A 12,644-nucleotide genomic window follows, 5' to 3' on the forward strand; every position below is an offset into this window, starting at 1 on the left:
GTGTGAATGATGGTGGAAGATTGCACAATAAAGTGTGACTGTGATGCCAAGGAAGAGCCGTGTTTCTGAGTTTTCCCTCAGGCAGTGCTGTGGGCAGCTCATCACGGGGGGCTTCTCCTCAGGGAGCCAACACATCACACAGACTCATTAGAAAGCTCTCGATAGAGGACGAACAGGTCTCTCCCATTTCTCTTTCTCTCTCTCTCTCTCTCTCTCTCTCTCTCTCTCTCTCTCTCTCTCTCTCTCTCTCTCTCTCTCTCCTCTCTCTCTCTCCCTTACCATTCTCGTTTGGCTGCTGACAGGAGCCCAAACCCTATGCTTTTTATTATTCTTTTTACAAGCCTTTCGGGAGATATTACATCCGGCCTGTTTTACAGCATTGGTAATAGTAGCGTTTTAGTGTTATACAGAGCAGAACACTTCTTTTGGACAACATAAAGCCCTCTCTTTTTTTCTATAGATATATTTTGCCCTGTGAACCCCTCCCGTCCCTCTACATGTGACATTTTTAACAATATTATAACACTTTTTGCAGCATTTCTAGTGTAACTACTGCAACAACTGTTGATATCTGAACATTATTTATTATCCGAACCATCGTGTATGAAACATGTTTCATCACATAAATGCAATTATTCTTTAATACTTTTTTGGAACGAAAGTAAAAGCTAAAAACAATGAAAGGTTTTAGTTGTTATTAGGCATGCAACCGAACTATCATTCCATACATTTGCTAATTATTTATCAATATATAGTACAGTATATGATTTAAAGTTGTGTATTGTAGAAATGTCACTGAAAATAATCAGGAGAATTTTTTCTCATATTGTTATATTGTATCATTGTTATAATTATGTTGTGTTGTCTAAGTGCTGTATTGTAAAACAGGGTTCTCAGAGACAGAATATAAGGATCCATATGCAAGTATATGAGTTTTATTAATAGTGCTCTATGGCACTACATCACTGTCTGATGTTGTGTCAGGAATGTGTATCGTATTTACAGTTTACACAAAAAACTCACACCTTTGCACTCTCACACTGTGTCTTTGTATACTGAATATCTATATATTTATTCTATTTCACTTCAATTACATGTAAATTGTTTTTTATTAGAATTAGAATACTTTATTGATCCCATAGGAAATTTTTTAAAATTGTTTTAGTATACTTTTCACTCTCAGTGCTGCTATATGTGTATTTCCCTCAGGGATCCATCCATCGATTGATCCATCCATTGATCCATCCTTCCACAAATCCAAGAAACAAATAAAAAAAAAAAACAAGGCGGGGTCCAAAAACAAATAAACAAAAAAATAAATAAATAGAATTAAATGACTGTATGAATGGATGAGTAAAAAAACAGACAGACAGACTGATAGATAGATAGATAGATAGATAGATAGATAGATAGATAGATAGATAGATAGATAGATAGATAGATAGATAGATAGATAGATAGATAGATACATTAATTAATTAATTAATTAATTAGTAAATAATTAAATGCAAAGCTTTTTAAATATCGGAATCAGAATCATATTTATTGCCAAGTATCATTGGTTGGATGTACAAGGTATTTGTCATGGTTTGTTGGTGCTATAAAAATATGAAACACTAAAAAAAAATAATAAATAAATAAAGACATTATACAGTTTGTGCAGCGTGTGTAAAGTGAAGAAGTGCAAATAATAATGTTATTGAAGCAGTGCAATGATCATTTTTATCCCGAATAATTCCAAGGGGCAGGGTTGCAATATAGTGGTCTTTGTTGATAGTGTTAATGTAACCCATATGAACTGAACAGTGTGAGGTTTACATTACTGTCAGTACTTATGAAAGCAGGTCAGCGATGATGGTGGGTCCTTGGTATTGTCTATGAGGTCGTGGGGGAAGCTGTTTTTGTGGAGTGAGGTTTCTGCCAGAGGGGACAAAGTCTGTGTCCAGGGTGAGAGGGGTCAGACACAAACCTAGTTACCTGCTTCAGGGTACTGGTGATGTACAAGTCCCGTAAAGATGACGGATTGCAGCCAATCAACTTTATATTACCAAATATTACCGAAGCCATGCAAACAAAGAAGCTATGGATTGTTTTTTCCCCCTTTTTTGTGATATTGCCATTAAAAAAATATTTGTTTTCAAAGTTGTAATCAATGATAGAATCAACAATGTTAAATAAGCTTCAGCAGCTAGCATTTTACACATTTTCTTTATTTGTTGAGGGATTTTGTGATATACAGTTAAAATGGCTCCTGACTGTTAGAGGTTTGAGAACCCCTGCTGTAGAATACATTTATGGATAAATTAGCATGTTACATCGGACCTTAACAAGATGCCAACCTACATGCAACACATGTTCACTTTCACAAGTACATTTCATGTTGTAAGAAAAACAGCTATTTGTTATGTTGATTTTACGAGAAAACAAGAAAGAAAAATTACTTTAATACATCTGCCTCTTAGGACATCATTAGAATACTGAAGAGTCCATGTAAATTTTATATCTTTCAAACAGGAAATGGAAAATGTAACCGGAGAAATGTATTAAAATTTGATTGAGGTTGCCCTCTGGTGATCTGGAGTAAAAGATGTCTAGTCTAGAGTTAGGAGAATCAGCCTTTTTTTTTTATTTAAAGATCACTGTTAATATCGATACCAATTTCAATCCTTTATTAAAATATTTTCTGGGCAATTTTAGTCTATATATATTTTTAGACCCATCATTATTAGTATAAAAGTATCTGCAATTAAACGACCTTCTTTTGCTACATTTATGTAAAAATTATGAATATCATAAATCAAATATAGCTTGATAATGTAATCAGTCACACACACCATATTTAAAGTGTCACATAGTATTTTTACGATTTTTGTAAACATTTTTTGAGAATGTTTCCATTTTCCTCATTAAGTATGTTTCTTCTTTAAATGAACAACTCTTGTGCTTTTGAAACAAAAATTCTCAGAAGGTACTGAGGTAAATGTCTGAGTCTGATCAAATATTAAACTCACTCGTTTTAAAAAAAATCCCATGTGGGATTCATATTTTAATGTGAGACTCTATCCTTTCTATTCAACACCAGTAACAAAAGTATCGACATTTCAGAATCGATTCCCCCGTCCCTTGTCCAGGCTGGATATCTTAGTACCTTTCTGCAGGCTCACACTGTGCAATTTTGCCCACGATTTGTTCGTCTGAGACAAATTTAGAACATTCTAAAAGATTCCTATAATCCTGGGCTAAAATCTGTAGTCTTTGATCTGATTAAATTCGGGCAGAAGATTTTTCTGTAGTGTGACTTCTTCTACGGCGACCATCAAACCAAGGACCAATAGGAGCGCCGAACATGAATTAGCTTGACACCTTAAAATCACCTCAGGGAAAAAGTTAAAAAGGGGTCAGGTGGAAAGTACAGGAAGAAGAGAATCTTAGTGAGTTATGGAGGGACAAAGCAGTGTTTGTGCCTAATTAATTAAGCCTACAGACTCTTTTTGTTTTCCTGCTAGCAACCATTAGCGAGAAAACACGGGTTCCTTGATGAGGTAAAATTTCGGAAGAGTCGCTTTCTTGTGTGCGTCAGTTTTTGACTGTTGTACAGTATGACATTATGACAACAATCGCAAAGGGCTATAAAAAATCACACAGTGTGCACTCGGCATTAGGCTCAGAAAAGTTTGTTGAGAGCTTTAACACACCATCAATGTTCCTTTGAATCCTTCACTCTTCCACCATCATTGAAATGCTACAGTTGCAATCTCACGGTCTTCGTATTCCCACTATTATCCCTACATCATTCAAACCATTTTTACATGAAGACTATGACGCACTCTCCTGTCTATATTTTCCCCCTGCCAGGTCTTCCACTACCTCATTTTTTCAGGTGTCCCTTCACTGAACAACCTCATTAGATATTGCCTTTTCAACATAATGAACATACTTATGAACAATAGGAAGGCCATGTGTAGTCCAATAATGAATAGAAGAGACATCAGTGAACGAGAGCTCTAGAAAGAACGAGAGCTCATCAGAGAGAGAGATGAAGTTAAAGGCTTTCCACACTCTCAGCATTACAAATCACGCACCTGGACTCGCAGTAACTTGCTTGATAATTGGAGCATAAAAAAACACTCCATCCGAGCTCTTTTGTTCTTTTTTTTCTGCGCGGTAAAACGATGTGCCGTGAATTATTAAATCATCCGAGGCCCTTGCCCGCTCGTGCTACACTAAACATATCTATTTCCAAAATATCCTATAGCTAGTGATGACATTTATATCATGAGAGCTATTATTAGACCCTGTACTGACAGAGGGATTACCTAATAAACAGGAGTGCAGGAATGTTTAAAAAAAAAAACAGCTGGATTCAGATCTAGGCGGCGTATCGATTTGATTTTGTAATTCTGCTCTTAATGCCTGACTGGGGCTCGATTGAGAAACAGCGACTCGCTCAGGATTTACGCAAGCCCTTTGTTTCGCATTCGGAAGGTGTTCTATGCAAAAAGGTCAGTGTGAAAAATCGTGACAGGGATCCGCATGCTGAAGGTTTTTTTGATCTCTGGCACGAATTAGTCTGAGTACAGATTTGAGAGCTTTTTGAAGTCCTTATCATGACAATGAGGTATTAATACATACACTGAAGCTTTTTTAAGGTCTCTTTTAGAGCAAGTGATATATATTTTATTACATCATCACTATCTCCTCTTCTCTTTGCTTTCCCAGTGTTTGCTCTAGCACTCTTCTTGCACTTCCTTTTCCCCTCCTCCTCCTCCTCCTCTTCCTCCTCCTCCTTAAGGCTTTTCAACCTGATGCTTGGACAAATGGCCCAGTTTTTCACCATTTTTGTTAACCATTAAAGAGGATTTCATAGACTATAACTGCAGGGTGGAATATTATTCTGTGTTTTAACATGTAGAAAAATAACTTTTAAAAATACAAAAAAAAAAAAAAAAACTTGAATAAATATGGCATAAAATATTATTCAGTGAAGTTAGTTGTTTTCTTCTGCTGATTAAAATATGAAATTAGATTATGTGTTTGTTTGGATGTCATCATCTTTTTCTCATTTTATTTTACTTCACACAATCACTGTGCAATGCTGCAGGATGACACGTAGCACACAGACATCAATTAGTTGTGCTTTTATTATGATATATATTTTATATAATTTTATGTTTAACACACACACACCACAAACACACACACACACACACACACACACACACACACACACACACACACACACACACACACACACAGATATTAAGCAAAATGATATGTATTATTTACAATACACTACAGATCACTACAGATCACTACAGATCACTTTTTACTTCTATTGTCACTTTCTGACACACTGTCCATTTGCACAAAATACTTTCTTTCTTTCTTTCTTTCTTTCTTTCTTTCTTTCTTTCTTTCTTTCTTTCTTTCTTTCTTTCTTTCTTTCTTTCTTTCTTTCTTTCTTTCTTTCTTTCTTTCTTTCTTTCACTATTCCTTCCTTACCTTGTTTAACTTTGAAATAAACTTAAGTAATTAGGCCGCTTTCTTTCTTTCTTTCTTTCTTTCTTTCTTTCTTTCTTTCTTTCTTTCTTTCTTTCTTTCTTTCTTTCTTTCTTTCTTTCTTTCTTTCTCTTACTTAATACTGTATATGTTTGCAACCACAGTGTAGTATATTCCATAGTATATTCTATGAAACCTAAACGACGGAAGCCTGTGCATTTATGTAACCCCCTGTTTTCTCGTTCGTTCTGTCCTGCTGCAGTATAAACAAGTGGAGCAGTACATGTCCTTCCACAAGCTGCCTGCAGACATGCGTCAGAGGATCCACGACTACTATGAGCACCGTTACCAGGGCAAGATGTTTGATGAGGAGAGCATCCTGGGGGAGCTGAATGAGCCCCTTAGGGAGGTGAGCATAAACACATAAAAAACACTGGTCTTTTCTCCGAGAAAACACACAATATAAATCAAGTGAAGAAGGTCAGTGGTTCTGTGAAGGTGAATAGACAGGGGTTTGAAGGGTTGAAGCATTTCCGAAAAGTTTCAGTTCTGCAATTCATGCAATTACTTTAGGGTCATTACAAGACGTTGGAATAATTGCTTTAAATTGAAGCATAAAGTATAATGAAATAATGTTTCAAGTGTGTTACTATACAAATCCTGTAATTAAATGGATTAGTCATATCAGTCTCATTAGGAGAGAAATTATAACAGAAGCAGAAAAAATATGCTTAATACAATTGCTGGATTAAGGGTATGATGTACAGTATATATGAGTTATGGCAAATGGATAAAAACGATTTCAAGAAGAAGTGAATTGTGGTATTTCTGTTGTAATTCTTTTTGAATGGGGACATGTGGCACTAACATGCTCTTTGGCACACATTTTTGTATTAATATTATAATATATATATATATATATTATTACTATTATTTGGATGATCTTTTCAACCTGAGGACTTTTATCATGTTTACTGAAAATGTAATACACTAGTAAAATTAGAATTCCTCTTTAATATATTATAGATGTTAAATCCTCCTCCATTTTGCAGGAAATAATCAACTTTAACTGTCGGAAACTGGTGGCGTCCATGCCTCTGTTTGCCAATGCTGATCCGAATTTCGTGACGTCAATGCTGACGAAGCTGCGTTTCGAGGTTTTCCAGCCTGGAGACTACATCATCCGAGAAGGCACCATCGGGAAGAAGATGTACTTCATACAGCATGGAGTTGTTAGCGTGCTCACTAAAGGGAACAAGGAAACCAAACTGTCAGATGGTTCGTACTTTGGAGGTAATGGAGCTTTAACTGGAACAGCAACACCATACGGTCTGAGATATATGTACACACACACACACACACACACACACACACACACACACACACACACACACACACACACACACACACATCAGCAGGTACACACATTCAGCAGAGCAAATATATAATATTTTTATATATCAAATATATAATATATCTAAAGATGACACTATATATCCTCAGTAGCTCACAAAAGTAAACCCCTCACATTTCATCAACCATTTTAGTGGATCTTCTCAAGGGATGATACTATAGAAATGAAACGTGGATGGATTTTAGAGTAGTCAATGTGCAGCTTGTATAGCAGTACAGATTTACTGTCCTTTGAAAATAACTCAACATACAGCCATTGTTGTCAAACCAGCTGGCAACAAATGTAAGTACATCCTAAGTGATAACAGCTGCAAAGCAACGTCCTATTCATCATGTTCATGTTTTGGTCTGGCCGGCAGGACCATATATATATTTGTGTATTTTGTATTAGAGCAGTTAATATTTGGTGCTTTAAGTACAATTCTCTTAAACTGAACACTGGATGTTTAACATGGCACCTCATGGCAAAGACGCTCTGATGATTTGATAATTTGAATTGTTGCTCTCTACAAAGATGGCAAGGTTATCAGAAGATCATTAACACCCTGAAACTGGGTTACAGTACAGCGGCCTGAGTCATACAGAGGTTTTTTTCAAGATGGGTTCCACTCGGCCTCGCAAGGGTCCATCAAAGAATTTAATTCCTTATGCCAGCATTGCTCGAGAGGTTGCAGAAGTGGAAGGTCCGCTAGTCAGAGCTAAGATTATGCGTCATACACTGCAACAAGTTGGTTTGCATGGCTGTCATTCCAGAAGGAAGCCTCTTCTGAAGCTGGCTCACAAGAAAGCTTGCAAACAGTTTTCTGAACACAACCTGTCCAAGAGCATGAATTACTATAATCATGTCGTGTGGTCTAATGAGACTAAAATAAACTTGATGATGGTGTCCAGCATGTGTGAGGAGTACAAAGAAAATTCAAGCATGGTGGTGGTAGCATCATGGTGTGTGGCTGCATGAGTGCTGCCGGTACTGGGGAGCTGCGGTGTACTACATGTACTGTGACATTCTGAAGCAGAACATGATGCCCTTACAGGCTGTTTTCCAACATTATGACAATCCCAAACACACTCCCCAAGATGACAACTACCTTGCTGAGGTGGAAGATGATGGAGTGGCCAAGTATGTCTCCAGACCTGAACCCTATTGAGCATATGGGGCATCCTAGATTGGAAGGTGGAGAAGCTCCATGTGTTTAATAAAGAGCATGTCTGTGATGTCATTATGGAGGAGAGAGGATTAAGGCAGCACTAGATAACAATGGTGCTCACACAAAACATTCACATTTGGGACACAGTTTTGACATGTTCACTTGTGTAAAGTGAGGGTGTAATAACTTTTGTTGCCAGTTATTAAGACAATACTAGCTGTATTTTGAGTTACTTTTAGAGTACAGTAGATCTGTACTGCTATAAGAACTGCACACTACTGACTACTCTAAAGTATATATATTACATTTTAATTTCTATAGTATCGTCCCTCGAGAACATATAAGTAAATGGTTGCTAAAATGTGAGGGTTGTACTCACTTTTGTGAGATACTGTATATATGTATACATATATACATATATGTATATATGTATACATATATACATATATGTATATATATATACATATATGTATATATATATACATATATGTATATATTGAATCCTGAAATATACATACATATATACACACACAAACACACACACACACACACACACACACACACACACACACACACACACACACACACACACACATATATATATATATATATATATATATATATATATATATATATATATATATATATATATATATATATATATATATATTATATAGTGTAGTGTAGTGTTTCCTGAACCCAAGAAAGTAGTTAATTTAAGCACTTTTTGGTTTCTAGTAAGACCACTTCATTTTCCATTATCATATTTAAATACTTAAGGTACTGTCGGAGAAAAATGCCTGAGGCTTTAGGTATGTAATTTCCAGAGAAAAAAAAAAAAAAACATGGTAAGATTGTAGGAGTCTAATATTAAACTAATATTTAAAACCGCATAGGATTTTAAATGAGCATTTTATTTTTCCAGACTAGCAAACGCTTTATTTTGATATTTGCTGATTGCAGAATTTATAATTGAACACTAGGCTTTATTAATTTTTAATAGTGTTGAAATCACAGGGTAGCACAAGATCAATCGGAGCTGAAGGTTCAGGCTTATTTTCCTTTTCTAGAATTACTTTGGAAAATATAATAATGCACATATACATGATGTTTGTATAAATAGAAAAGCATCACTGCAAAAGGGCCAAATGTCAGTATTTTCTTTTGTGCGTAGCATAATTTTGACACTAGTGATAATACCACTTTTACATCCATTGTCCATATATAGTTCAGGCTGCTGTGTTGATGTGATGGGTAATGCCACTGAGAAATTCATCATGTGACACAGCGGTCAACCATTAATTACAACTAATGTTCATCATGCGAGCCCCCTGGCCTTGCTCTGTGGAAACCCCGTAAAATAATAACAAAAAGAGGGCAACCAATCCATCTCTGAGCATGCCACAATTTCAGTGATTCACACTTTAAGCATGCAGACTGAACTTTGTTTTCAGTCATTGGGGTGCATCTTGACCAAGTACATATAATAGCTCTATATACCGTATATTCTAAAAATTATAGAACAGACAGATTTGTTACCAGGTTTCAAAATCAAAAGAAATTTAGAAATCAGAATTTTAGGCCTTAAAAAGCCTTAAGTTCTTCTTCTTCTTCTTCTTCCGGCTTCTCCCATTAGGGGGTTGCCACAATGGATCATTCGTCTCCATACCCCCCTGTCCTCTAAATCTGCCTCTTTCACACCAACTACCTGCATGTCTTTCCTCACCACATCCATAAACCTCCTCCTTGGCCTTTCTCTTTTTCTCCTTCCTGGTGGCTCCATCCTCAGCATTCTCCTACCGATATACCCCATGTCCCTCCTCTGCACATGTCCAAACCATCTCAATCACACCTCCCTCACCTTGTCTTCAAAACGTCCTACATGCACTGTCGATCTAGGTCTTAAATAATTTAAAACAGGTTTATTTTTCTGATGTCCATGTTGCACTACCTTTAACGATCATAAAAATGCTCCAGCAGCACTTTAGAAAGTTTTTGTTTGTTAGTTTCCGTGGCATAGTAGTTTTTTCTTTGGTTTGTCCAAATATAATTTGCTGTATCACGACTTCAAATGAAACCAGCATGCAACAGCCGATCAGCTTTCTGTTATTGGTGCCAATCTCTCGGATTTTTCAGCTATAGGGAAGTGCAAGTTTAGCGATTCTTGGCTTGAAAAAGACATTTATTTAGGGCTCGGTTAAGGCCAGTTGCCAACAACGTATTTGTGTGTTTTGATGTTGTGATATAGGTCTTAAATTTCATTGTTAATGGTCTTTAAAAGGTCTTAAAAAGTCTTAAATTTGACTTTATGAAACCTGCAGAAACCATATGTTACTGATCTAGATAGATTCACTCTGGTCCTATGTTATGTCAATATTCACAAAGGGAAAGTTACTTGTATTCGGGCTATGCATGTGCCTGAGTCTGGTTTCTGTGGCTCTCAATTATCTCAGTAGAAATTTATGATGGGTCTTTAATAGTTTGTAGACAATCACTTGCCTTCTTACACATATTGGACACATATTTATTTGTACAAGTAAATGACCCTCATGCCATCTTAAAATTTGCGATCTGCAGTTATTTCTTAATTGCTTGAATACAATGGAGAGTAATAGTGGAACTGATGCAATGGTTTAATGTCTGTTATCGGGCAGCATTTCCTGGCATCGGCGCAGCACTGGGAGTGTAACAGGAACCATTGGGAATTTACAACAAACAGAAATTAGTCACTCATGAAATTAATTTGTGTGTGGAGGGGTGGGAATGGGGGCAGGTGTTTCTGAACTCTCCCAGTGACATTCTGTCCCACAAGTAAGGAACTGAGGAGGATAAAGGCTGAGATATATATCTGAGAACACACAGTGAAATGTCAGCATTTGGTCATGCCGTGTGTGTTAATGAGATAGGGATATGCATCTGTGTATTTGTGTATGTATGTGTGTGTGTGTGTGTGTGTGTGTGTGTGTGTGTGTGTGTGTGTGTGTGTGTGTGTGTGTGTGTGTGTGTGTGTGTGTGTTCATGTTTAGCAATGACACCTGAGAGAGAATCACTCTGTGTATTTACTCATCATGGCTGACACAGATTGGCTGTTAAGACTCTAAAAGAGGCTACAAAAAAAGAGGCTTTGCATCCTGTAACATTAAGATTTTCCTTCACTGGAAATAAGGGACTCATACCTGTTCCACCACATCAGTTTCTCTGCATGCAAAGCAAACACCATAAAGACATGGTTTGTCAGTATTGGATAGGAGTGCGAGATCTTGGGAGTCCTGTGCTCAACACCATCCTAGGCCTGCTTACTCAACATCTTGCCCAAAATCACTAATGCTCTTTTGTCTGAATGGTCACAAACCCCCACAGCCATGTTTCAAAATCTAGTAGTAAGCCTTCCCAGCTAAGTAACAATTATTGTAACAGGGAAGAGAAAATTAATGTGGATCATGATGTTCAACAATTACATATTGGTGTATTTGTTCAGATTTTATTTGGTGTACATTAGAAGATATCCTAACTAAGTTAATTTGTGTAGTCAAATCAGCTGGGTATGTGAACCAGATCCTATGGGAAATGTGTAAAAAAACAAACAAAAAAAAAACCTTAACCTTTGTAATTTTACCTACTAAGCACTACTAAGTCTGGTATGACAGGATTTCTGCTGGCAAAGTAGAAAAACAGGGTTATTTTATCAGTTCACATTTTCCATCCCTGATAATTTATGGTATTGAAGGCACCTCTGAGGTCTGACCTACAACCCCAATTCCGAAAAAGTTGGTACACTGTGGAAATTGTAAATAAAAACAGGATACAATGATTTGCAAAACTCTGAAGGGGCTGATCTGACCTGCTTGCAGTCTTTTCACCATTTGAAAATGTTTGGCGCATCATGAAACAAAAAATACAGCAAAGGACACCCAGAACTGTTGGGCAGGTAGAATCCTGTGTCAGACTCATATGGTATGGCATTCTTTGCCTAAAACTTGCAATTGGTCTCCTCAGTTCCCAGATGTGTACAATGGGAAGACTTGATGCTACACATTGGTAAACATGGCCCTGTCTCAACTTTTTGGACACCTGTTGCAATCATCAAATTCAAAATGACCTTATTTTCTTCTTAAAACAGTACATTTTCTCAGTTTAAACATCTGATTTGTTTTCCATTTTTTATTGCGAATAAAATATCGGGTTATAAGATTTGCAAATCATTGCATTCTGTTTTTATTTATATTTTACACAGTGTCCTAACTTTCATGGGAGATTCAACTGGGTTCTTCCTGTGTAGTCCTTAAAAAGTCTTCAGTGTGTTCATGTCTATTTTCACATCTGTTTGACTTAAAGTAATGAAAAATCCGATGTGTAGACATCTCGTCTTGTCTAATGCAATTACAGCCAAGTCCCCCTCAACAAAGTGCGGTTAATCTGTGTCAAACTAGAGTCTGTTGGAGAGACCTGTGCTTTCAGGATGTGCTTGTTTGTGTGAGTGTTTGTGTGTGTGTGAGACAAAGAGGGTGTGATTTAGACCGAGATACCGTCTATAGAACACCAGCTGTTACTTCAGGCTCGGCGCGTGACGTCACTAGACTCTAG

At 36.7% G+C, this 12,644-nt stretch overlaps 1 protein-coding gene across 2 annotated transcripts in view; it reads left to right on the forward strand.

Annotated features, from left to right (window-relative positions):
* The window catches only part of hcn4 (hyperpolarization activated cyclic nucleotide-gated potassium channel 4), a 104,485-nt gene that overhangs the window by 76,292 nt on the left and 15,549 nt on the right, over positions 1 to 12,644 (forward strand). For both annotated transcript variants that reach the window (XM_083552862.1, XM_083552863.1), the window contains exons 6-7: positions 5,762 to 5,908; positions 6,552 to 6,792. In XM_083552862.1, coding sequence (XP_083408988.1) covers positions 5,762 to 5,908; positions 6,552 to 6,792 — 388 coding nt within the window. The remainder of the gene's footprint in view (positions 1 to 5,761; positions 5,909 to 6,551; positions 6,793 to 12,644) is intronic.

This window comes from Silurus aristotelis, assembly GCF_946808225.1.
Source record: "Silurus aristotelis genome assembly, chromosome: 10".
NCBI classification, from domain to species: domain Eukaryota; kingdom Metazoa; phylum Chordata; class Actinopteri; order Siluriformes; family Siluridae; genus Silurus; species Silurus aristotelis.